This window comes from Elgaria multicarinata, chromosome 1 (genome assembly GCF_023053635.1).
Source record: "Elgaria multicarinata webbii isolate HBS135686 ecotype San Diego chromosome 1, rElgMul1.1.pri, whole genome shotgun sequence".
Taxonomy (NCBI): domain Eukaryota; kingdom Metazoa; phylum Chordata; class Lepidosauria; order Squamata; family Anguidae; genus Elgaria; species Elgaria multicarinata.
The window spans coordinates 145,805,155-145,832,818 of NC_086171.1; the positions used below are offsets into that span (position 1 = coordinate 145,805,155).

General features: G+C 45.1%; 1 protein-coding gene across 1 annotated transcript; it reads right to left on the minus strand.

The window, feature by feature from the left end:
• Positions 1–481: 481 nt before the first annotated feature.
• PCSK9 (proprotein convertase subtilisin/kexin type 9) lies at positions 482–27,664 on the minus strand. The gene is made up of 12 exons (XM_063138451.1): positions 27,471–27,664; positions 23,968–24,159; positions 21,917–22,040; positions 20,178–20,311; positions 13,077–13,218; positions 11,740–11,936; positions 9,595–9,778; positions 5,086–5,256; positions 4,632–4,783; positions 4,330–4,510; positions 2,189–2,370; positions 482–888 (listed from the first exon to the last, which is right to left on the minus strand). The coding sequence occupies exons 2-12, from the start codon at positions 23,989–23,991 to the stop codon at positions 691–693; spliced, it is 1,689 nt and encodes a 562-aa protein (XP_062994521.1). The 5' UTR covers positions 23,992–24,159; positions 27,471–27,664; the 3' UTR covers positions 482–690.

Here is a 27,664-nt window from a genome sequence, read left to right on the forward strand (position 1 = left end):
AGCTAATCAGCACAGAGGGAAGTTGCTAGTTACAGCTCAGAAACCAGAATGGGGTTGGAGCCAGGCTAAAGAACCACACAAATCTTATTATCCTCCCCACATATAACTCCTTGCAATTTTTCTTCATTTCCTGCTCCCACGGAAATAATCAGTTCTTTAAAATCTCGGAAACAAATTAAGTAAATGCCAATGTACATACAGTCCATACTGGCTTCAGTCAAGAGGCCCCTGTGGGTGATTCAACTTGAGTGTTGAGGGATATGAGGTTGCCACTGGCTGGGACACCCTGCAGTTTTGGAATATGAAGACCCTTGGGAGGAACAGGTATTCAATGATCGGAAAGAAGCCATACATCCTAAAAGCCTGGACCGTCACTAAATGTGCAGAGGGAAAACTACTGGAAGAAAAAGCATGGGCTAAGTTTTATTGTCCAAAGTTATTCTGTGGATATAGCTCAGCTAGTATTCTCGAGGCTGTAAATAGACCCATAAGTCGTATATAATTGGGACATTTAGGACAGTTGTGTTAAGGACACCACAATCACTCTAGCTGTGCTGGCCTGGACTGCCTGCAAGAACACTTTCTTCGGGCACAACTGAAAGAGAGGGACAGGTCATCAATGTGCTGATGTAAGGTGGTTGTCATAAACTCAAAAGTCCCATGAATTGTTGTGGGGTGGAGTTAGAACTGTCACTTATAATTGGAATGCTGCTCATTTTCCATGAGTCTCTTTCTGCAACAAATGGCAACAGCCCATGTTCCTTTGCTGCCTAGGCTGCTCATTACGACACAAGTGTTGTCCACTGAATAGGCACCAAGAGCATTATGGCCGTGACCCTGGGCATTACATCCCGTCAGAGTCCAGCCTTCATCACAAGTCACCATCACCTGAGGAGGAGGAGGAGGAAGAGGATTATTATTATTATTATCATTATTATTATCATTATCATTATTATTCAAAATCAAGGAAGAACTTCCAGTGTATGCCAGTGGCAGTAAACCCATGGCCCTCTGGGTGATGAACTCCCAACTCCCATCAGCCCCAACTAGCATGGCCAATGCTGTGGGATAAAAGGAGCTGTAGTCCCACATCTGCAAGGCCATAGATTTTCTAACCCTAAGGCATCTACCTCCTTCCCCTCCTTAAAATTCACACTCTGAACTGCTGTGGTATAGATTTTCTTGTTCTCTTTCATGCCTGTGACTCTGTAATGCCCCTTTCACATTGAGGACCCTACAATGCTGTACCAATAATACTGCATTGCAATGGTGCAAATCTTTGGAACCATCAGGGCTCCATAGGATTTTTTTCAGGGCCAAAATGATAGCTGCTTGAAATGGAGAACAGCAAGTATTAAAAGGGTGGCTTCCCATAGCCCTGGGAATAGAATATGAGGTGCAAGGGACTTCATGGTCTTTGTGCTGTCTGCACAGAGGATCTTTGGAATGTTCTAGAGCTAGACCTAGGCTTTTTGACAGCAAGATAAACCAGGTCTTGTGCCTAAAGGAGTGGACTCTGTGGGTTGGTTCCAATCCGCATACAAGTGGGCAATGGCTTTGCAATGGGAATTCCTCATCCTCTGCTCCCCCTTCAGACTCTCCCCCCACACACATATGTCCCAGATATGCTCTAGAGGGTACCCCAACCCTCCAGAGTTGGTGGGTTGCTAGGGCAGAGGGATTCTACCATGGTAGTGGTGATTTGTAACATGTATCGCTAAATATAATAGAATCAGCAGTTCACAACATTAAAATACAGTATTAAAACACAGCATTAAAACACTTCCAACTACACCAAAGCAGTCAAATGGAGCAGAACAACATTGCTGGACACAACCCTGTGCCTTCCCACTCTCTTCTTCAACCACCATGGCAGAATTGTGAAGAACGTTCTCTTGGTCTTTTAGGCTTGTGAGGTGGGCCCATGGGGTACCCTTATTATCATGCTCATTTCAGTTCATCTCAGGCACAGAGCAAATTCCGGGAGTCTCGTGCCCAGCAGCTTGCACTAGGGCGAAAAAGCGGTCAGGTCACGCAGCACAGGAAACCTCCTGAAAAGGCAGGGCCTGCACAATTGGGAAGGGGTTTTTTAAGTGTCTCGGATCAATTCCCTTTAAGCCCATGCGGGGTGCAGACCACGTGATCCTAACTGAGTTGGAATTGCCATAGAAGAAAGGTGCCCACATACCTTTGCTGAGTACTCCGGAGAAAAGTGTTCCTGGACCTTGCACTCGATGCTGGGCGCATGGCAGCAGAAAGCATGCACAGTTGCACCTGCCTGGCCTACACAGTGGTCACGGCTGCTTTCTGCCCCAAGTACAGGCCTGATGTTGCCACTGAAATCCCCAGACACAGAATGAGAGCCGCAACCTGCCAATTGAGATTGTTTTAGGGCATATACAGTGGCATTTTAAAATAAACAAACAGAACCCTAGATATGGGTGGATCTGGAGTTCAACACACTGAGTGTCTTGTTCTTCCAATAAATACCTTATAGCACACTTGGGATCTGCACAGCACCCTCACCCACCTCACCCTCCATTCCTGTTTCTATATTAACTGCTCTCCCCGCCCCCTAGAAACTTCCTCAATAAGTAATATGGGGCGGGGGGAGATCCACATTCTGTGGGAAATCAAATTGGATCCCAGATCCCCCAATCCCCCAAGTCTTGTTCCAGGACTGCTTTAGGCTGAAATAGCCAAACCCACCTATTACTGTTCTTGCAAAGTCAAAAGCAGAAGTCTTTTATGCAGAACTTTTAGAAGGCTGGTTTCTGCATGCTATTTCATTCAGATGGATGTACACGCCTGTCGGAAGACATGTGTCTATTTCATTGGGCCTGAATGTTGTGCATATATATATATATTGCCATGTGTATGGACGTTTGAAGGTTGCCACGATGGTGTACAAGATTTCCTTGCCTAGAAGCACTATATTTAATCATTTTATTTTATTTTTTGAGTCTCTGTGTGTGTGTGAGAGAGAGAGAGAGAGTGTGTGTGTGAGAGAGAGAGAGAGAGATGGGGGGGATGTATCTATAGGGGAGGATGTTGGATGACTTCCTAGGAAAACGCTAAATAATTTAGAAAAGCAAATATTTTACAGGTTCTTTCCTCACATGCAACTTTAGAACACATTTATTTATTTATTTATTTATTTATTTCATTTATATACCACCCCACAGCTGAAGCTCTCTGAGCGGTTTACAACAGTTAAAATGGTAAACATTAAAAAAGTATACAAAATTTAAAAACCATCAAAAAAATAAAAACAGTATAAAAAAAACAGTATCCATTTAAAAACAATTCTGGGGTCCATTAAAAACAAGCTTAACGTTGTTAAATGCTGTTAAAATGCCTGGGAAAAGAGAAAAGTCTTGACCCGGCACCGAAAAGATAACAATGTTGGCGCCAGGCGAGCCTCATCGGGGAGATCATTCCACAGTCAGGGGGCCACCACCGAGAAGGCCCTCTCTCTTGTTGCCATCCTCCGAGCTTCCCTCTGAGCAGGCACTCAGAGGAGGACCTTAGATGTTGAGCGCAGTGTACGGGTAGGTTCATGTCGGGGGAGGCGTTCCATCAGGTATTGCGGTCCCAAGCCATGTAGGGCTTTATAGGTTAAAACTAGCACCTTGAATTGGGCTCGGAAACGTATAGGCAGCCAATGCAAGCGGGCCAGAATCGGTGTTATATGCTCAAACCTCCCTGTTCCAGCTATCAATCTGGCCACCGCATTTTGCACAAGCTGCAGCTTCCACACCATCTTCAAAGGCTGCCCCATGTAGAGGGCATTGCAGTAATCTAATTTGGAACACAATCCTTTGCATGTCTACTCACAAGTAAGTTCCTTTGAGTTTAATGACACCCAGGCAAGTGAGTACAAGACTGAAGCCTGATATTACGAAGTTTTGCGAATTGTGCAGACCCCAAGACAAAGTTAGTTCCGTGCAACAGTTGCACAGCGAGCCCAGGTGACGGGAATTTCCACACACACATCCCAAGTCCGACAGGAAGGTCCATCCCCATCTGAACTGTGCAATGCTAATGGGACTGTTTGCATCGGATGAGCATCATGCTGCAGACAAGCCTCCAATCCCTGCCAACCACATCCTCAGTACTGTATGCACAGCCAACTAGATGTGCACTATTAGCCACACAAAAAGGTATCGCCACACATGGGAGGCCTCTTTCATGTGTAGCTCTTCCTTGTTGGAACAAGGACCATATGCCTTGTTGGAACAAGGATCCTTGTTGGAACAAGGATCAAGATGCCCCAGCATGGTAACATGTATTGCCTCAATCACTGCCCTTATAGTTGCCATCACATACCTGTCAAAACATGGGTGTCCTTAATGCAGCTGACACTTTGCATTGCTGAGCCCTCTGCGGCCTGGGAGGGGGCGTTCACCTGGCAGTCAGCTTTGGGCCAAATGCAACACCGGGCTATGGCATAGACCCCATGGCCCCCAAATCTATTATGAGCCACACACTCCTTCCTGCCTCCATAATCCTGGAATTCAGAAAGCACAGCGGTGAGACACGAGGAACGGCAACACACCTCAATATCCCACCCTACTGAAATGCGCGTAGAATTGCCAACAAAAAGCAGCAGCACGGTCCCCATGGAGCACCTCCTGAATGCGCTCGCCCCGACGCTTCCCATTCTTCGATAAGCTCGAGCAGCTGAACATTTCTTCATGGCTGCTGCAATGGGCGACGGCTATCGCCGCACTAGTTGACCCAGACAAGGAAGACCAGACAGAGCGGCAGTGCAGCTGTTCATCTGAAAAAAAGTGACCAAGGGTCATCATGGATGCCTAAGACCACCCCATTCCCTATGGGCCTTCCTTTTTCCAGCCTCTAAGTTTTCCATATTTCAACCACTTGGGAAGCTACATTGTTGGTGCTATATAAATAAATAATAATAATAATAAGCTCATGCCTGCTGGAACCACCAGAAATTTGAGTGGCAAAAGTGGTCTTTTGGAAGCAAGGAGGAGCATGTCTGTTGACTAACTGGAAACTTACGACGGCATAACTAAAAGCATCGAACACCAGCGACTACTAGAGACTAGAGTCACTCACCTGCTACAAGTTTAGAGGGAAGCCCAGCCACCCTGTTGGGGGTTAACAACCGTTGCTCTTCAGGAAACCAAGCCTCATTGATAAGGTTTTTGATGGAGAAGTGGATCAGCCTCTGTCTCAGCTCAGAGATGGACAGACCAGGGGTGGTGTTCAGGATCATGGCTGCAATACCTACAACAGCACAGACACCTGCTCTGTATTATCCGGAAAGGGCTAGAAACATAGATTACTGGACTGAGCAATCATCTTTACCTCTTATATTTTATGACATCCTGTAATTTTATTAAAGCTCCTCACGCGTGCTGCAAAATTAAGAGTTAGATATTTTGGCTCTTTTTCAGCTGTGGGTATGCACAGCAGCCAGTGCAGGGTAGCTCTATAAAGGAAGTTAAAGCAATATTGATCAACTGATTGGTGAGAAGTGCCGGATCTCAATTCAAATCCACCCACCACCATCACCACCAATCTTCCTACCAAATAACTGACCAGCTGGATTTTCTAGCTTCCTTTAAAAGTCTACATGCTCACAATAGAGGGAGGAGGCTGCAGCTCAGTGGTAGAGCAGCTACTTTACACGCAGAAGGTCCCAAGTTCAATCCACAGCAGCTCCAGGTAGGGTTGGAAAAATTCCTGAATGAAAATTCCTCCTTGAAACCCTGGAGAACTGCTGCCAGTCAGTGTCAACAATACTGGGCTAGATGGTCCAATGGTCTACCCATGTTTCTAACCCTACCGGGACAGGACATTACTATATGACATTTTTGATTAAAAATTAAATTGAACAGTACAATTGAAAGTAAACTTGTTAATTAGTTAGCAAGCAGAACCAAAAAGGTTCCATTCAAATTTGAACCAACACTCCAATGAAGTCTCCATATATTTCAGTTACAGCATTAATCCAAATTATTCCAAAAGTTGCAAGTTCAACAGAGTTTGAGAACCAAAAGGCGAGAGTATAAATTTAACAGTCTTTCTGAATTTAAGAAAGCCATGAAGACTGATCTCTTCCAGCAGGCCTACCCAGTCGAATTTTAAGATGTATTATTATTATTATTATTATTATTATTATTATTATTATTATTATTTCTTCTGTTTCCATTTTCAACTCTTGCCACCACTCCACCTCTGCTTAATGATGAATGTTAATAATGGACCTCTTTTCCTAGGCCAACTAGTCAGTTTCAAATGTTGAAAGCTATCGAGCAGTTTCTTTACCTTATGTTAATGTTCTGAGAAAAAATGAACGCTTGGATACAGTTTGCCCAAATGTAGGGCTGGTATCCAGATTAGCCATTCCGTAACAGGAAGGGCTCCCTCTGTTCGTGGAAGGCACTGGGATCCAGCTGAGACTCCCACTGCTGGAAGAAGGGCTTGGGGAGGTGATCTTTCCCCTGCAACCCCACCACACTGCCTCTCATGGGGCTCCAGGGGGTCTCCCAATTCCCCAGAGCGGCTTTTCAGGAGGTATAGGGGAGGGGCTCCAGGGGAAAGAGGGAACTGGCATGGACTGCCTCCCTGCCCCCTTCCTCCAGTCTAAGAGGAATTCTACAAAGTGCAACTCTGATTCAGCCAGTATCAACCAAGTCAGTTTCTTAGAAGTCAAATTTATTTTAATGGGAGATTTAGACATGTGCTTAAATCCCACTGAAATCATGCTCAATTTTGGCTGGACCGTATGCCCATTGTCGGTCATATGTTTAGGCTAAAAATACCCATCTGGATCCAGTGCTCTTGCAGAACAGAGAGTAGGGCAAGAGGAAATGCAAGCAAAAGCCTGCAGCCATTTAATACAACTCAGCAGCCTCATAAAAGATAGGTGCGGCGCATGCCTCCATGTCTACTGAGAGGTAAGTTCCACTGAGTTCAATGGGACTTACTCCCAGATAAATGCACTTACGATTGCAGTCTTGGCCTATCAGCAATTTGGGCCCTGATGTGTACACAGCATTCCCTCAGCCTAGAAAGCTGCCCCATTCACTGCAATGGACAGAACAGCCAATTTCTCCATGAACGTAACACAGCAGCACATAGAAATTCCCATTCAGGATGAAGCAACTGGCAGTAATCACTTTCTGTTCTGCAGCCTGTGTTTGTTGTTACTGAATTTTTATTCCTGCTAATAATTTAGAATACAAATTATTCCGCCATCTGGGGCTCCTTTCCTCTAGGATATCCAGTTGCCTAATTTGATGAGTTATTTCTGCATAAGTAAGTGCCTCTTCTCCCGCCGACCCACCCCACCCCACCCCCTGCTTTCAAGCTGCCTATTTTATTCTTTAATAGATCTATATTTTACGATCACAGCAGGCCCCCTTCAGGATGCATAGAACCGTTTAATACGGAGACGTGTTGGCAGCAGTAAACTTTTAATGGCACTCAGCCTCAGGCCTAAGAGCCTACAAGGCATGTCACTATCAAACCAGAACACACACGCTGTTATTCCCAACAGCACAAAGGCACAAAAATGTATTCGCATGAAGCTGCCAAGAGAAACTGAAGTTTTACACAGATATAAAATACAAACATTTTGTGAGCATGTGTGTGTGAATATAACATGTGCGCGTACACACACAGAATGAGAGCAAGAATGCAAAAGGGATATTTTGTGACATATGAGGGCCAGGCAGTTCACTTCACATGGAGTGTCTGTCAAGTCCACCCTTTTGAAACATGAAGTCTGGGATGCAACCTGGACCCCCTCTATTTTCACATCACCATTTTACCTCAGGCTTTCTCTTAGCGAGTGGCTTTCTCCTCGGGGCCTCACTTACAGTCATTTAGCAATGACAATTGCCACAATGACAAGCAGTTTTGTGTACTGAGAAATAACACTGCCACTACTTCCCAGTGTGAAGGGCCGGGGCTGTAGGTGTGGGTGGAAATGTTTGTCCCCATTTTATGAAAGAATGTGGATCCCGTAACTGTTTTATTTTATTTATTTATTTTATTTATATCCTGCCTTTCCTCACAAAGAGCTCAGGGCAACAGTGACTTCATAGTGCATAATGAACACACATTGTGCGTACATGCATACTGTATGAGTTTAAGGATAAATCAAGTTGGAGAGGAGATTGCTTAAATCGGAATTATTCTTATCAGCCACATCATACAGTTTCTGCCTCTGGACTCACCTGTCCTTCCACTGAAAAGGCAGCAAGAACGGCTGAAGAATGGGCCCATCTAGGCCCAAACTGGCCAAGAGCTGGTTATGCTTCAGCACCATGTCAGCTCAAACTGTGCATACTAGTTTTGGTGCTTTTTTTAACCTATGTTATTCGTCTCTCACCTTTCTGCCAAGAAATGGTGCTCAAGGCAGCTAACAATAAAATCCATATTAAAAACAAGACCTAAGTTAAAACATCACATAAAAACAAATAAATTAAAAACACAATAAAAGAAATAAACAACCCCATCCAATTAAAACCCTCAGCAATAGATCAGCTTACACGACAATGGCTTGCCTGAATAAAAACTGCCTGCCAGCGGAAGGACAACAAAGAAGGGGCCAACTTTGCCTCCCTCAGCAGAGAGTTCCAGAGATTGGGAGCAACCACCGAGGAGCCCCTGCATGGCATCTTTACCTGCAGGGAATCTTGTCATTTTCCCAGTATGGTCTGTTCCCACTCTCCAGCCAACAGGTGCATCAGTGTTGGGGTATGTAAACAGCTAGTGCAATCCTGCTCTCCCCTCATGCATTTGCTGATGAACGTGTGAGGGGAATTACCAGTCACAGGGTGGTAGTCAATTCGCCTACCCAGTCGAATTTTGATATATTTGACTGTTATTTTTATATTATATTAGTTGTGTAAGTTTTAATTAGGTTTATGTATTTTATGGTATTTGTATCTAACGTTACAATCCAGATGGAGAGGAAGGATATAGATATATATATCATCTACACCAAGCAGGATATTCCACTATGAAAGCGGTATATAAGAGGCAGGAGCCACACTACTACTTTATAGCAGTGTTGAAGTGCACTGACAACTGTTGGGGCCCATTGACACATACCATATACCGCTTTCATAGCTTGGTGTGGCTTCTGCCTTTTATATACCGCTTTCATAATGCGATATATTTACACCTGCTTGGTGTAAATGAGCCCATAGATATAGATATATAATTATTGGCCAAGTGGTAGCCCTTCCACAGGAGCAGCTGCTTTAAGGAGGTCACTTCGCAGAGTCTTCACGTGGAGACTGTACGGTTTGAAGCCGCCATGAGATTAGCATGAAAATGAAGTGAAGACGCATCTTGTAAAAAGTCCTAAGTAACAAGGGCTATTATGAGGAACACCTGGTCAATGTTTGGGTTCTGGAGAAAATATGAGATGGAGAAAAAAATATCTTTCACCAATGAGAACCTGAGATTCAAACAACTGATTCAAAATGCACAACAGCGGGGTGGGGAGGCTTGTGCCACTGGTAGCTTCTCCTGTGCAAACCCCACTGAACTCAATGGGAGCTCAGCAACTCTCTGTCCTCCTGAAGACCTGCTATAATTGTTTACCTGCTACATGCGCAGCTGCTTGGGATGTCCCACTCTGTGATGTAAAGCAGGTACTGCAGTCACTGGAGGCGCCGATGATATCATCTCCAGGGGCAAACAAATCCACGCAACGGCCAAAGTTGGTTCCCAAGGTCCCCATGGAAGCAGGTTGATCCTGGACGTTGGTGGCGCCGACTGTGATAACCTGCCAAAACACAATAGCTGTTATAGTCAGGACCATAACATCGTGGGGTTCGATCCAGATCAGCTTCCGTTGATGGAAGGCACAGGGATCCAGTGGAGGCTCCATGTTGAAGGAAGGAGGCAAGGACGTGATCTTTGCTAATCGCCTTGCATCTCTATACATCACCTCTCATGCAAGGTTCCCCAGCCCCCCAGAGCAGTTTTTCAGGAAGAACAGTGGATTGCAAGACTACAAAGGAGTCACAAAGATCACGTCCTTGGTGTGCTGCTCTGAATCCAACACGCAGAGTTGGAAGGGGCTTTGCAGGTCATCTAGTCCAACCCCTGCTCCAATAAGGGAGAATCCCACCATTCCCCTAAGCTGCTGCCCTCAGGATGTATACTCCCATCATCCCCAACCAGCACGTCCAACAAATCTAGAGGGCACCAGCTTGAAGAAGCCAGCAAGCAAAGGATAGGATTTTGATGGTGAAATTCCACAAGGAGAGATCGGTGGGGGGGGGGGGACACATGATTAGTCTTTAAGGTGCCACAAGGCTCTGCTAGTTTTGCTCCAGAATACATTCTCTAAGCGCTGTTTCATGGATGTCTCTTTTCTCCCTAGCATTAGGTTTTCCAAAATATCTCCGGAGACCCCAGATAATTAGATTTTTTTTACCTTTTAAACATTCCTCTTTAGCTGATTCCATGAGCGGGCTACAGTGTAGACCCTGGTCAAAGAACCGCTTTATTTATTTATTTATTACATTTCTATACCGCCCAATAGCCGAAGCTCTCTGGGCGGTTCACAAAAATTAAAACCATAATAAAACAACCAACATGTTAAAAGCACAATTACAAAATACAGTATAAAAAGCACAACCAGGATAAAACCACGCAACAAAATTGATATAAGATTAAAATACAGAGTTAGAACAGTAAAATTTAAATTTAAGTTAAAATTAAGTGTTAAAATACTGAGAGAATAAAAAGGTCTTCAGCTGGCGACGAAAGCAGTACAGTGTAGGCGCCCTTCTATTCTCAGAAGGTTGAGTATCAGGCTCCCCCACTTGACATCTAGGGTAAATGTAGTCATACACACACAAAAGGACTGCGTGGCTTGGCCAAAATAGCCATATCAGTTTTGAAGATGTAACAGCAATGTGCTCTGGGGTAATGACTTTCCAAAGTCTTCTTACACTGAATCTGATTTACATAAATCAGCCTTCATATCCTTGATATGGATGAGTCAGGCAATAGCAGCAGCAATGGTATACTCCTCTATTCATTCCATCGGACATCACTTCATTTCCGTGCACTTGCTTACTGCACACTAGAGGGAAGTTCAATTGAGCTCCACCACCACCACGGATGGAAAGAATGTCCAAGGGGGTTATGGGGCCTTGCGCGTTAACCAGGACCCTCTCTGGCAACATGGGCCACGGCACACATGCACATATACAAACACACACACAGAGGTCTCCAAAATAGAGGACTGCCCTCTGTAAGATAGGATGCCTGGCTACCCTATAGGTCGAGCCAATCCATGCAAGAAACCCTAATTAGGCTAGAATCCCTCCTCCTATGGTCTACGAGGATACATCGTTACACTTAGAGAGACCTTTTCCATGCAGCCCAAACAGGCAGAGAGCAGGGAAGCATTTTCATTGACGGCAATTGCAGCACGGGGCACAGCTAGCCCCGCAAAAGTCCCATAGACCTCCCCATCCACCCCCAAACACACATTCTTTCAACGCATGGGAAAAGGAAAGGTTCTTGTGATCCATCCCTGGATGACTGGCTATGACAACTCATTCAGTTAAAAAGCGTCACACTCAACGCGATACGAAAGAGCTATCTGGACGACGCTGTTAAGTTGCGCAGGGGCCTTTTCTTGGAGGCCCCAGAGATCACTTCTGGACCACTTTAGCGCAGCCTGGAACTACAGCTCAAGAAGAGGAACGGCTAAGCTTTTCCACTTACCTCTGGTTCAGACGCTGGCGAATACAGGCAAGCATCATCCTTGTAGTTGCCCGCCGCAGCTATCATCACCACCCCCGTCCGCACCATTAGGCGACAGGCAGTATTCAGGATGCGGCTATAGCTGCCAGCCAAAGGGAGCAACACAACCAGCGGACTGTAGGGCTGGACAGCCAGGGTCTTTTGAATAAACTCCAATCCTGTCATGCAAAGGGAAAGAAAGAGCTGAGCGTGTTTCACTCAATGTTCCTCAAAGAAGAGATGTCAGAGAAATCTGAAACAAATTCAAAAGAGATCAGATTCCGCAGAGGACCAACTTTTTCTGAGTCATGTGGATTCTGTGGATTTGAAGACTGTGTGTGTTTTATTTTCTGGAATTGTACATATATTTAGTTGTACAAACCCAGAAAAAATATTTTAATTTAAAAAAAAATGAAGAAAAATGTACATTTCCCCCCATAGGCTAAAAACATGAAAATGCACATTTGGATTTGCGCATTTTTGGAAGTCTGCATTTTCAGAAATGCACATTTGCGCAGCTATGGACTTTTCAATGTGAACACAAGTTCAGGAAACTGAGGGAAATCAAATTTCGTCATTGAGCAAACAACAAAACAAAAGATGGCTGATAATCCACAAAACACAGCCGGAATGGATCCACATATCCCTACTTCAAAGACAGGTGCAGTGTAAAGAGAGGCACAGTGTACTTTAGCCCATCATTCCCCAAGTTAAAGAAACAAAGTATAGCATAAGTGCATTTATATATATTGATTGATTGATTCCAACTACTCATATACTGCTTGATATGGTAAGATTATCTCTAAGTAGTTTACAACAGAAATACAATATAAAAACAATACAAAATAATAAATACATCTAAAAAATATTACAAGAACAGTAGAACAGAGCAGTGTCATAGCACTGCGGAGCACTCCGCCCATCGGGGGTGGGGTGGGGGGGAGCAGGCTGGATTTTTTTTAAAAAAAACAACACCGTACCTTTTGCGCACGAGCGCTCATGCACATCCTCTTCTTTAAGAAATAAAAACAAAATGGCTGGCGCGACGCCTCTCCCTCTGAGGTCATCACGTGCCACATGTGAACTGAGGGGGAGATCTCGTGATAAAAATATCACAAGATCTTCACCCCCTCCATCCCGCTAGACCGGTAGGTCTAAGTCAGAGAAAGGGCTGAATCTCCCAATTCCATTCTAGCTAACAGGAGTTTTTCCGATGATTTCCCCAGGTCATGTATCAGCAACACCAAGGGCCTTGCGGGACGTTTACAAGTTGCACTCCAGAGTTTAGTTTTGCCATGTCAACCATTGCTGTTACTCACCAATCAGGGTGCCACTCACAGTGCCCTTCCCCTGGCAGTTGAGCACTCGGAGGCTGCGAACACTGGCTCCTTTGGCTACGCCGCCATCCCGCCCGCTCACGACGCCAGCCATGTGGGTCCCGTGGCTGTCACACTTACTGGCCTGCAAGAAAGCACACGTACATAGTTTCTCACTGGTTTCCGCCCCGCACACACGCAAAATGCATCGTAATCCTTGAAGCCATGGTGTCCACCCTCTCCCAGTGCATGCCAAGTCCATGTCCAAAGAACTGAGCTGTCCCATTAAGGGTGCAAAATGTGAATACTCCAAACAGGAGATACATTTGTAAAAAGTACATTTGTAAGGGGACAATCCTATCCATGCTTAGACAGGAAAAAGTTTTACAACTCCCAGCATTCCCCAACCAGCATAGCAGACTGGGGCATGTGGGGAGCTGAAGGACTCTTTCCTGTCTAAACAGCCATAGAATTATGCCCTAAAAGTACATTCTATACCAAAACATATAACAGAAATTTTCCTCCTATCTCACCATTGTAAAGCAGAGCTAGACAACTTGTGGACCCCAAGATGTTTTGGCCTGCAATTCCCATCAGCCCTACCCAGCATAGCCCATGTTGAGGGCTGATGGGAGTTGTAGGCCAAAACCTCCAGAGAGCCACAAGTTGCCACCTATGATGTAAAGTGATGAACTCTCTCTCCCGCTCTCGCTCTCTCTTGCTCTCACTCTCTCTCACACACACATGCACACATTCACACTTACTTCACTGGAATCAATAGGGGAGCTACTGAGGTCATTAGATTAAGAAAACGCCTTGCGGCTTTAAGCAGGGCATCCGGTTGTGCCATCCGCAGCATGAATAAGAGATACTGCAATTCCCTTGATCCTACACATTAGAAGTGATTGTCATTACAGATAAAAAGTAACGGCATTGGCATAGGCCTGCTTGTTGAGCCAACAGCAGCCCGCACTTCCCATTTTGGTACAATGATAAGCACCCATGTTCAGCAACATAATTTGTGAGGATGTTATTTATTATTATTATTATTATTATTATTATTATTATTATTATTTGCATTTGTATACCGCCCCATAGCCGAAGCACTCTGGGTGGTTCACATAAGATAAAAACACTTAAAAACAATAGACAAAAAATTAAAAACCACAAAAACATGCAATACACACATACATTTAAAACCACTGTAACAACTTTAAAAATGATGAACCAAAAAACAGACCCAGGCTCACTACATATTGCTAAATGCCTGGGAGAAGAGAAAAGTCTTGACCTGGCACTGAAATGATTAAATTCAGACTTAGGGCACAACCCAACATTCCCCAGCCAGCAGTGGCATAGCGGCTAAGGTGCTGGACTGGGAGTTGGGAGATCCGGGTTCTATTTTTATTTATTTATTTATTACATTTTTATACCACCCAATAGCCGAAGCTCTCTGGGCGGTTCACAAAAATTAAAACCATGAAGAACATAATAAAATAACCAACAATCTAAAAACACAAATACAAAATACAGTATAAAAAGCACAACCAGGATAAAACCACACAGCAGAAATTGATATAAGATTAAAATACAGGATTAAAACAGTAAAATTTAAGTGTAAGTTAAAATTAGGTGTTAAAATACTGAGAGAATAAAAAGGTCTTCTAGTCCCCACTCGGCCCTGGAAACCCACTGGGTGACTTTGGGCCAGTCACAGACTCTCAGCCCAACCTACCTCACAGGGTTGTTGTTGTGAGGATAAATGGAGAGGAGGAGGATTATGTACACTCCATTGGGTTCCTTGGAGGGGAAAAAGTGGGATATAAATGCAACAGATGATGATGATGATGATGATGATGATGATTTGTAGGACTTTTTTCTGTCTAAACAAGCATAGGGTTGCACCTTTAATTATACAAAATGGTTCCAGTGCAGCACCATCGTTGGTACTTGATCAAGCTGTTACGGAAAAACTGGAGCCCACACGGAGAAACTGGAGTCCACACCAAAGTTCTTGTCCAAACAGATAGCTTTATTCGCTAGCGAAACAGCAGCACGGGATGAGTCCACGGGCGGCTGCCCTGGGGACTGGGAGGAGGGGCTTTTTATACACGCACCTCATGCAAAGGCAACGCACACACTTTTACACAAAGGAATTGCATGCGCATCTTGGCAGCAAACCTGTTCGGCAGGAATGTCTGCCTCGGACTTCAGGCATGCGCAAAGAGCACGGCCTTCATTAAGGTCATAACCGGACATGACAGCCAGTTCCCTCACATTCCCCCCTTTGATACACTCTTAGCGAAGGCACAGGGTGCTATCATTATCCCAGATTGTCATCATTGACAGGGACTGGCCTGTAATCCTGCAAGGCCATTAGATGCACTGCAGTACATTTATCTGCAATTTGCTCTATCATGTCCTTCAAACTTTGTATAATCATTGGCATAAGACAGGGTAACAGCAAGCATAACATAATTCTTATAACAACAATACTGATCATCTCTTTTAGCCCACCAAACTAATTGAACCATGAGCCTAAGCCCTGGCCTGAAGTGAGCTTGGCCATGGGCGATTAGGAGGTATGACGGTTTGATTTGGTCAATAGGACAAGATAGTTTGATTCAGCGTGGTAATGGTCTGACACGGGGTTTCTCCGATCTTGGGAGCCCCGGAAGATATTCTTTGGATGCACCACCTTCCAATTAGGGTGTTTGTCAGCATCCACTGACTATGGGGCTTGGGGTCAGTGGTCTCATTATACGGCTGGCTGACATTGTATTCTTGGGCTTCCTAAGGCCATTGGTCTCCTAGGTTGGTTCCTCCACATACATAACAATTAGATACATTCAGAGTCGCAGCGACAGTTTCTGCAAAAGTGACAAAAAGGTTGCGCGCTATCTCTGGCACTTCAAAAGGCTGTTCGACTTCTTTCCAAAAGTCTTGGAAGAAGTGCTCTTGTATGGTGTGGCCTGTTTCTACAAACTGGGTGAGCTTCAGATAAATCCGCCCCAGGGGATCTGCTCCCCGTCCATGAATGCGGAGCCCGAATTGTTTCCCAAAAGTGGTCACGAACTGTTGTGGGTTAAAAACGGTAAAATTCACTAAGTTGCACTGTTGTGCTTTGCAGTTACTGAGGACTGGCACTTTGGTTAAAGAGGTGTGGCTTTTACTAAAGGGGGGGGTGTTGTTGGATAAGTGGCCCACCATACACAGTTCTAATAAGGACAGCTGTTATCGCAATTGGCTTGTTTGGGGATGGTAGTCTGCATCGGGTCTGTGGAGGGGCATATATATATGTCTTCGTGCATGTATGTCTTCTCTCAGCTGAGATCCCCACACTGATCTGGCCAGTGGGAGATCTTACAAGGGTCTATGATCACAGAAGCTGGAGAATTTGGGGTTCTAAGGGGTATTTTCTACAATAGTGTACCTTGCTGGTTAGCATCTCTGACCTCTAGGTGCCATTTAACAGGATTTTCTCTGGGATCAAAACATGTGACTTTGTCATTCAGAGAACATGCTGAGAAAGAAACATTACGGAAAGTGCAAGACGTTTTGGTCTCAGTACACTGCAATTTACTAATAGTCTGTTTGATTTGGTTATGCAGTTTCACTGTTTGTATACAAGAGGAGCAGAGATCAAGTTTTGACTTCTGGGATGATATGCTCAGGGTCAGCAGGAAGAGCAAAATAGGCAAAACGTGCTTCGGGCGGTGTCCACCTCTTCTTTCCAGGTTGAGAGGGGATGCAGCGCCCCCAGTTATTTCGCTCCCTCGGTTGCCGGTCCCGAGGAGTCTTCTCCCGTCGCGTCCAGCGGTGAGGGCTGTTTCCTCAGGGTGAGCTTTAGGCCCGCGGCTTTCGTGGCCTGCCATCTCTCGGGTGCGGCTAATTTTGCTCGGCTCCAATGAATCCAACTGGAATTCCCTTGGACCTTTAAAGCAGTAGGCGTAGTCAGTATAATGGTGTATGGCCCGTCCCACGTCTTCCCTAACAGGCCTTCTTTGTAACTCTGCATAGACCGTGATCTTCTTTTCTCTTCCCCATTCTAGTGCAGCGATTATGGTGTTCTGGATTCTTAAAAAAAAAAAAATAACAAGTCCATGTCTGCAGGGGCTTTTCTTTTGATGCATTTACAAATGAAGCCAGTAAAAACAATTCACTGAGCATTTATTGATCATGGTTCTCAAAAAGTCTTTCAGTCATTAAACACCTGATCTTTAAACAGGGAGGTCATGATGATTCTTGGCACATCAGGGGTAACAAATCCCATCTTTCTGGGTTCTTGAAAACTTTGAGTTATTGTGCTAATTCCAAGTCTTCTTTTTCATAAGGTGGATTCAAATACTGAGAAATGGGCTAGCTCCAATTATGGCAGCTGTTTGTAGACAAATTAGCCAATTCTTTTGGCAACATCAGGGCCTCTAACAGATCAACTGTTAATTCTCCATGGGTCACTGCTCCATGGGCAGTCACAAATCTTCTTTCTTTCCAAATCTGTCCATGTGATATTTTGAATCAGTAAATATAGTATTTTGCCTGAAACAAGCATCAGGGCTTCTGTGCATACTACAAGTTCAGCTGCTTGTTGTACAATTGTAGCTGGATCCATCAGTAAACAACTCGAGGTCATCATATAGGTCTGGACGAGGTTTGGTGCCAAGTTGCAAGACATCAAGGCATTCATGCTCTGGAACTTCTTCTTTGTAGTTCAGGTATCAACGTGGCAGGATTCAATGAGGCAAGCCTTGGGTCCACAAGGAGGTTGATCTCATATCTGGATTGGCAGGCAGGGTTCAGGTGTCAGCTTCTTCTACTGTACTCCACTGGTCTGTGCCACGTTTTTGGCACAGCACACTTGAGGCTGGTAGTGCAAACACAGTAATGCAAGCTGGAGTTTTTAATTGCTTTAATCATTTCACAAGTCCATTTTTAAAAAGCAATAGCTGTATTCTTCTTCTGGCTTCTAATTTCAAAGGATACTGATGCAAGAACACAGGGGTGCTTTAGGCTTCAATTGTAGTTGCATTTAGGGCTGGGCAATTTTCAGAACACAATGTTCAAAACACACAAAAATATAGCAATTCAGTATTTCCAATCTTCGTCAGCAGAGGACGCAAGATTGTCCATTCACTAACTTTTTCAAGGCAGGGGTCTTTTACCCCCCTTCTCCTTCTGGTCAAAAACCATGCCACGTACACTAACCTTCAAACACTTTACTTTTTTTTTTTCCTTCTCTTTTTCTTCCTCCCCTATGTTTCAACTTCTTATCTTCTTCACCTCTTCTATTCACATACTTTACATACTTCTGACATTCAGCAACATACTTTTCCTTTCTCCCATCTTGGCAAAACTATTTGTGCTTACAAGGAGCTTTTTAACTCAGGCAGTGAATCTTCAAAGCTATGGAAGACATTTCTTCCGTGAAATGGGGTTCTACATTTCTAATTATCTGAGGTTAGTGAAAGACAAAATACAGAAAGTCTTCAAAATCTTTGGACTACTTCCACTGAGAACAAAACTTTCACTTAAACAAAACTGCTTATCTCTAGCTGCTAAACATAGGAGAAGCAAAAAAAAAACACTAGGGAGGAGGAGGCTGCAAGGGGGATGCGTAGGAGGGAAACAAAAAAACGTTCTCTTTTCACTTGGGCCGGGTGGAAAACATAAACTGACAATTTTTTTTTCTTTCACTTTAACACAACACCAACTTTTCTGTAGTAGCGGAACTGAACAGTGGGCACCGTTGGTGGGGGCCTCACCTGGGGCGCCGTAGGCGAAACATAAGGCGGCGGCAGTTCTTCCTGAGGACAAGGTATGATTGGTTTGTCCTTTGAAGCACTGTAAGTGAGCTGCCTCAGGCGGTGGGGCTGGATTCTTTTATCTTTCTTTGCCTTTGTACATTACACTGGGTAGTGTAAAAAAAAAACTTCTGCAAAAAAGCTCTACCATGAATCTAATGGAGTGGAAGAACCTCCCCCCATCCTAACTTTCTAAACTCACCAGACAGACAGACAAATCAGGTGGGTAGACGGGGAACCAACTGGCTATCGGTAGTGGGGGAGTCAGTTGGTGAAACAATAGGTTCACAATCACACGCTGCCAGCCCACGTTGCCGGAATTTCCAGGCACCAAATGGCGCCAGAGGACTGATGGATCCAACAGTCAACAATGGGAATCAGGCTGCCATTCACACACCAATTACACAGACAACACCCTTCCTCCCCAAATCCAGCCCAGCAGAGAAACAGAAAACAGAGAAACCTTCCGGCTTCTGAGGGGTTGATCCAGCCCCTCCTTCAGCTCCTGGGAGCTGGCTGAACAGAACAGAAACAAATTACAGAGAGCCCATTGTTACTCGCCTGTCTGAAGCTCCGGCGCCGGTTAGAAAGGTATCTGTAGCAAAACTTCCACAGAGGTTCAGCTGCGTCCACGCCGCCCCCTCAGGTCGGTCCGTCCCCAGATCACCAGGCATCAGCAAAGCCGAAGGCAAGCTGACGGCGCGCTCCCGATGAGTGTCGGCGGACGCCTGGGGGGGAGCTGCAAGAAGGCAAGCTGGAGTGGGGGAAATCTCCCTGGCAGGCTGTCCAGTACTCCGTGAGGTTTCCTTGTTGAAGGAAGCGGCCCCACATTCGGACGCCAGGAATGTTACGGAAAAACTGGAGCCCACACGGAGAAACTGGAGTCCACACCAAAGTTCTTGTCCAAACAGATAGCTTTATTCGCTAGCGAAACAGCAGCACGGGATGAGTCCACGGGCGGCTGCCCTGGGGACTGGGAGGAGGGGCTTTTTATACACGCCCCTCATGCAAAGGCAACGCACACACTTTTACACAAAGGAATTGTGTGCGCATCTTGGCAGCATAGCACAACCTGTTCAAACCTGTTCGGTAGGAATGTCTGCCTCGGACTTCAGGCATGCGCAAAGAGCACGGCCTTCATTAAGGTCATAACCAGAAATGACAGCCAGTTCCCTCACAAAGCCAATCTCCTTGAAGCGATCCAAAGACGTACGGGTTACACATGACTATTACTTAGGGTTCCAACAGCATCACTTATAAAAGTACAGCTATGCTTGGGAACAGAAACACAGAGCGGACATACCTGTCGGTGAAAGCGAGTGCCGTCCTCCTCTGGCACGTTCTCAAAATCCGTCACGAACACTCTGCCCTCTATTTCCCGGTGGTTGCTCTGGACGCCGGTATCTAGCAGATAAACCTCCACCAGGTTGCCCGTATCTACAGAGAGACAGACAGTCCATGAGGCCCAGAGGAAGTGTACATACGGCCCTTACGGCAACATTACCCTGACATTCCCCATCAGATGCATACGCATCACGCCTGCTCTTCACAATGGGAGGAAGGTTCCTGTTGGCACCAAAGGGCACTTTCCCCCAGGTGTGAATGTCAGGCACCAGAGTAAGCAATTCTGATCAGGACCGTGAAAGAGGCAAAGAGTTAGATCCCCTCTACCTTGTTCCACCCCATACCATAGTCCTAATCCAGGGTGTTGGACTGAGGCTTGGGAGATCCAGGTTCTAGCCCACACTCAACCATGAAATTGACTGGGTGACTTTGGACCAGTCACCAACTCTCAGCCTAACCTACTTGACAGGGTTGTTGTAAGGATAAAGTGGAGAAGAGTAGGAAGATTGTGTATGCTGCTTTGGAGGGGGAAAGGCAGGATATAAATGTAATAATAAATAAAATAAATGAATAAATAATAAATACTTTTAAAGAAATCAACTACACAAGGGCAAAATGCAGGCTAGTGTTTTATCTTCTTCTAGTATTGTACTGATGATGTTATTGTATCTTAGGCCACAGCTAGACCTAAGGTTTATCCTGGGATCATCCAGGGTTCGCCCCTGCCTGAGCACTGGATTCCCTGTGTGTCACCTATATGAAGAGGTTTGACCCCTGGATGATCCAGGGATAAACCTTAGGTCAAAGTCAAAGTTTGTTTATTTCGGTCATAGACCAGCACAACAGAAAACATCATCACAATAATATTAAAAACCCCAATATACAATAAAATACATACATAAAATCCATAAAACCCCCAATATACAATAAAATACATACATAAAATCCATAAAACGTGGCAGTCTCAGCCTTAGTCTAAGGTGCAATAAAATTCTTCAACATTAACATTAGGTCTAGCTACGGCTGTGTGTATCTGTATTTTAGAGTTTATAATTTTTACGGTGTTCTTGTCATATATTGTTCTATGAGTCATTAGCTGCCTTGGGCTCCTCATGAGGAAAGGTGAGATATAAATATTATTATTGATATATTTCATTTCTATACCACCCAATAGCCAGTAGCCAAAGCTCTCTAATGAACAACAATTCATTAGATAATAAAATACTGTATAAAAATATAGCAATAAAGTACAGCATAAAAATTTTAATATATAAAATTTGAAACAATTTAGACAGCTAAAAACAGTTTCAATAAAATACCAGACCTGTTTAGACAACTGGCATAGATGCCCCACCATATGCCATTAGATGCCTGGGAGTAGAGGGCAGTCTTAACCTGGTGCCGAAAAGATGACAGAGCCAGGCAGGCCTGAAAGGGGAGCTCATTCCAGTCCGGAGGGCCACCACCAAGAAGGCCCTTTCTCTTGCCGTCACCCTCCAAGTCTCCCTCAGAAGAGGCACTTGGAGGAAGGCCCCAGATGCTGATCATAGTGTCCAGGCAAGTTCAGGTCGGGAATGGCATTCTGTGAGGTACTGTGGTCCCGAGCCATGTAAGGTTTTATAGGTTAAAAATAGCACCTTGAATCGGGCTCAGAAACATAAAGGCTTTGGGACAAACTTTGGAAGGAAGAAGGCTTACTGGGCGGAGTGTATTCACTAGATTTGTCCTGTGTCGGGACGATCCGGCCAAGGTTCCAGGGAATACTCTGCGCAAACACGAAGGAGTCCTCCTCTATGTAATCCACGTGTGGCAGCTTCAAAGCCTGCACAAAGGAAGAGAGGAAAGTATACACAACTCATGCAACAGAGCCATTGTTTTTACCATAATTGTCACATAAGGAGCTGCCATAGATTTGGGGCCGTTTCACACCTTATACCAGGAAAATATTTTGCCCAGATGGGGACAGACTACAGGAGACATGCCAATTACAAGTAACCTGTGGCATGTAATCCCACATGCTCTACAACATCTGTATGGGAACACAAACATAATGCTTTTAGCACTACAAAACACCAAACACACCACACATCTTTCAAAGGCCTTCTAAAAACACATCCTTTTAGAAAAGCCTTCCCTGGATTATAACTTTTCCTAGTTTTGTGACATTACAAAGAAAAATAAAGAATAAAGTTTTAAATTCTGACTTTGTATATTGTGGTTTTAACTGTTTTAATTGTGAACTGCCCAGAGAGCTTTGGCTGTTGGGCAGTATAAATATGTAAATAATAATAATAATAATTTAATACATCTGGATGGCATCAGGCTAGGGAAGTCTGGTCTGCACCACTGGTCTTCAACTGGTGGGTCAATTCCCATTACTGGGTCACAGCCTGACCTACAGTGGGTTTGAACAGCAGCCCTATCACCATCAAAATAAATAGTATGAGATTACACATAGCATTAAATCTGATACTACAGGTGTGTTTTCAGAATGGGGGCTAGCCTTGCTTCTTTGTCTCAGAACATAAGAAGAGCCATGCTGGATCAGACCAAGGGTCCATCTAGCCCAATACTCTGTTCACACCGTGTCCAACCATCTGTTGACCAGGGACCCGCAAGCAGGATATGGGTGTAACAGCACCCACCCACCCATGTTCCCCAGCAATTGGTGGATACAGGCTTGCTGCCTCTGATACTGGGGGTAACCTGATACCTGCAAAACCTACCAGTAACTACTTCATCCATTCTGCCATCTCCATTTTGAGACTGGGCCCATAGCTAGACCTAAGGTTTATCCCTGGATCTTCCAGGGGTCAAACCTGTTCATCTAGGTGACACACAGGGATCCAGAGCTCAGGCAGGGGCGAACCCTGGATGATCCCAGGATAAACCTTAGGTCTAGCTGTGGCCTGGGTCTAAATGGCAGACCTCATGGCCTGATGGGAATTGAGTCCAACAACATCTGGAGGGCCACATGTTCCCCACCCCTTAGTTAAAACATCTTAAGGCACAATCCTATGTATGTTTAGACAGAAAAAAGTCCTACAACTCCCAGCATTCCACATGCTGGCTGGCTGAGGAATGCTGGGAACTGTAGGACTTTTTTCAGCCTAAATATGCATAAGATTGTGCCCTTAAGTGCACTTAATTGATTATTCTTTCCTAATCAAATATCTCAGTTCAACTATTTTTGGCTACTGGGGGGGTGGGGAATGAGATATCTAAGGGGCTTGTAAACTTAATATGCATACTTTCTAAATTTTGCTTTTTAAATATAAATATAAATCAAACAGATCGCAATCAAGTTATACCATCAACAATTAAATTCTGAAAGGTTCATTGGCTTGGATCCTGCCCTCATGCACGTGAAACTCCTCCATCCACTTCTCCCCTTGTGCACCCTCCCCACATTGCCCCAAATTTGTTTTGGCGGGTCCCCCAACCCTCTGGGAAAGATTGGGGCAGCAGTGAGCTGCAGGAGGAGGAGGAAATCTCTTCTGTCAGTGGTTCCTTCCCACTGGCAGAACAACACAGCTGGATGCAACCCATTGTTTACAGATGTTAATAGCTGTTGAAATGGCCTTGCCTTGTTTTTATTGGTGGCCAGATTTATTTATTTTTAATTCTTGTTGGTTTATTGTATGTCATGCTGTATTTTTTTAGCTTAACCAGCTCAGGAGCCTTGATTGAGAGGCAGGCTAACATTTGAAAAAATCAATCCATATTTACCTGTAGAAAGAAGAACTTACCATGTGCAGCACATCACTGCTCATCTTCACAATAAATCCCTGGAAAAGCTCCTCAAAGATATGTAGAATTTTGGTCAAATAGCCATGCTTAGCTGCTCTGGCCTGCAGATGTCTGGCAGTTCGAGACGTTTGGGATTTAAGGGTTTCCTCCTTAAGCACCACAATGTAATGCCCAGGTAAGCGCCATGCATCCTGCGTTTGGGCAAGAAGAAATAGCGTGTGGGTATGGGGCAATCAGGCTCTGATGATTTTCAAAAAGATGTGTTCCTCTGCTTGGATGCAGAGACCTGGCTGAGTTTCTGGTACTCTTAAAACTGTAGCCAAGGTAGGGTTGTATCCAATGTTAGTCCTACTGAAGAGTAGATCCACTGAAATGAATGGGATTTCAGTTAAACTAACATGGGACACAACCTAATCACTGGGCTCTCAATCCCACATCCATCCACAGGACATTTATTTATTAATTAATTAAAATGCCTTTATATTGCTTAATATATTAAAATCCCTAAGTGGTTCATATTAAAATGCAACATAGCAGCCCAGATAAAATATTAAATAATTAAAACATTAAAAAGTTATGTTTTACAATACAATAACAACAACAACAACAACAACAACAACGTAGTAACAGAGTCCCTAACAGGTCAGGGGAAAGCCTGTATGAACAAGTGTGTTTTCAAAAGGTGTTTAAAACTTCTGCCTCTTGAAGCACACATGGGAGAATGCTCCAAAAGGCGGGTGCCACCACTGAGAAGGCCTGTTTACGCACCACTGCCTAGTGACACTCTGTTGGCCACAGAATGACTAGTAAGGCCTCCTGAAAAGAACTCAGCGGTCAAGAGGGAAGATAGTGAGCAAGGTATCCTGGTCCTCACCAAGCTGATGTGCTATTTATATTGTATACTCACTACCTGTCTGCTTGTTTTGAGAGGTGCATGATTCCAACACTACACAGGAAAGAAAGCAGAAAGAGTAGCGAGCCCCATTCAACCACTCCCCTGACTCAACATCCTTTCTGTCTGAACACACTCCTCGCCCTCTCTTCTGTGCAAGCAGGAGTGAAACTGCATTAGCCTGGGGTGACTGAAGAGCAACCATCAAGCGACATTGCTTTGCCAAGCGGTGGAGAAGCCTCAATCTATTTTGGACACAGCTAGACCTAAGGTTTATCCTGGGATCATCCAGGGTTCGCCCCTGCCTGAGCACTGGATCCTCTGTGTGTCATCTAGATGAACAGGTTTGACCCCTGGACGATCCAGGGATGGCCCCAGTTACGATCTCAAAAGCACATACAGATGCACACCCATGTAAAGAGACAAACCACATGCCATAAACAAAAATACATGTTGCAAAGCTATTCTTCGCTTAACGAAAAGCTACTTGGGTGTGTGAGAGAGATTCTGAATGGAGAGAAAGGGGTATTTAACCTTTCCAAAGCTTGTTGTTTTTAAATGAGTGCTTCTAACTGAATACTTCTCATCGCAACAGAACACCTCTGAGTTTAATAACTCAGTTTGCTTTTCAGCAGACACCTGAGTTCTGAGTAAAGGCAAAATGCTACAGGTGTATACTTGCAAGAAAATGTCTGAGTCTCAATACCTCTTAGGACACGTCCACACACCAGTGATTATGACTGATGTCTGGCCAAATTTCCTAGCACAAAGGCTTCATAAATCCTCCTCCCATGCTGCCTGCATGTAACATGAAGCTGCAGATGGCCCTTTCTCCAAAGTCTCTCCTAGAAAGCATTACAGTTCCATAGAGCATAATGATCTGACTTTATAAAGCAAAGCGTAACAAATAGAAATAAAAATAAATCCAAAATACCTTTACGGAGAAAAAATATATCTGGTACCCAATTCGCACAACACATCTTCATCTCATGGCTACTACAATCATGATGAGAAGACTCCAAAGTACTGATCCACTCACAAGTTACTACAACCTTATTCACACACAAGTGCTATGCCCAAAATTTCTTCCACGATTTTTGGGCATTGTTCTCATTCAAATTATAATAGAAAATAAACTGCCTTCAAAAACAATGTTCAGAGGAGAAGGCAACATTGTCATGGATTCTTGTGCTTCTCTTAAGTTACGAAGAGAGTGTATGAGCATTCCATCTGTCATCACACAATCACCTCTCCAGTGATTTGCAGGCTCCACAGCTTCTCACACTTCAATTAAGGCCCAAGGGAAAACGTCATAAAACAAGTTCTCTCCTGTGCAGCTGCAGAGTGATGGACAGATGTGTAATAGAAAGGACAGAAAAAATACGCAGGGCACACTTGGCAAGCTTGCAATGACAAATTAAGCTCAGAAACATCACCAAAAGAAATGCTAAAGAATGAAGCAGAAAAACGGAAGCCTCTTTCACAGGGGAAGCAAACTTCTGGGAAGTCAGGGAAGAGATTTCAGCATTGCCTTCCACCAAGCGTTGGAATGTGGCAGTTTCGATGCGCACCCCTTCCACACAGGGAAAACCAACAGCCAAACTAGGGGAACCAATGGGGACAATTGTGCCACCCAGTCAAGGCAGGAATTGTGCCAAGGCTCATCTCATAGAGACTGTTTTGAATGCCAGGGCCCTGCCCTGGAACAAGTGAAGCAGATTGTACTGAAAAGAGCGCGCTCAGGCATGTGCAGAGAGATTATCTCTCTCCCCACCCCCACACCGAGTAAGTGCAGCCCCACTTCAAACCTGGCGTTCATGAGGATTTCAAGGCGGAGCGTGAGCTTGACCCTGGCGCCTTCTCATTCAGCAACTGGCTGCGGCGCACTAAGAAATCGCTATCCAAAGGAACCACTGCCCACCGACCCCTCCAGTGTGGAAGTTTTATTCCTTCTTGGTTTGGGGTCGGTACTGTTTGATTGCATCTTCGTTTGGGCAAACCTTACAGTGCAATCCTATATGAGCCCTACAGATTCCGGAGTCTGATAGAATGCAATGGGGTTTACACACAGGGAAAGGGGTATAGCAGCCTTCCCCAACCGGGCGCCCTCCGTATGCCCTCCGTATGTGTTGGACTGCAACTCCCATCATCCCCAGTCGTGGCCGACTGGGGATGATGGGAGCTGCAGTCCAACACATACGGAGGGCGCCCGGTTGGGGAATGCAGGGTATAGAATGACCAATGGAAAGTCCCAAGAGCCTCTCCTGCGTCCCTCTTGGGCCAACCTGGTTTTTGCCTGGAGGCCACTGGGGTCGACGCGCCCTGCTGCTCCGAACCCGCCTGTCCGTCGGAGTTGACTCCATCCCTAAACCAATCCCAAGCAGCAGCAGCGGAGCCGCGGCTTCCCAACCGCCCACCACGAGTTGACCCAGGCGGCGTTCACACGCAGCTCCTCCAGCTCGCCTCCCGAGCCAAAGGAGCAACATCAGCATCACAACGGAGAGCACAGATCAAAGCACCTCGGCCGTTCGGATCCTTGCCTTCCCCCCGCCCCCCACCACGATATCCCCCGCCGGGCTCTGCTCGCCTCCCTCGCCCCTCCATGATCACCTTATTGCTCCGATAGAAAGCGGCGGACACGCTTCGGTATCTTCCAAAATCGGTCTGGTTCTCCTCCTCGAAAGCGAAGGACGGGATCGGGTCGTCGTCTTCGTCCGGAGCGTAGTGATTGCTGGCGCCCGGAGCTTGCCAGGCGAGCGCGCCGACCAGGAGCAGCAGCAGGAGGAGGAGAAGAAGAAGAAGCG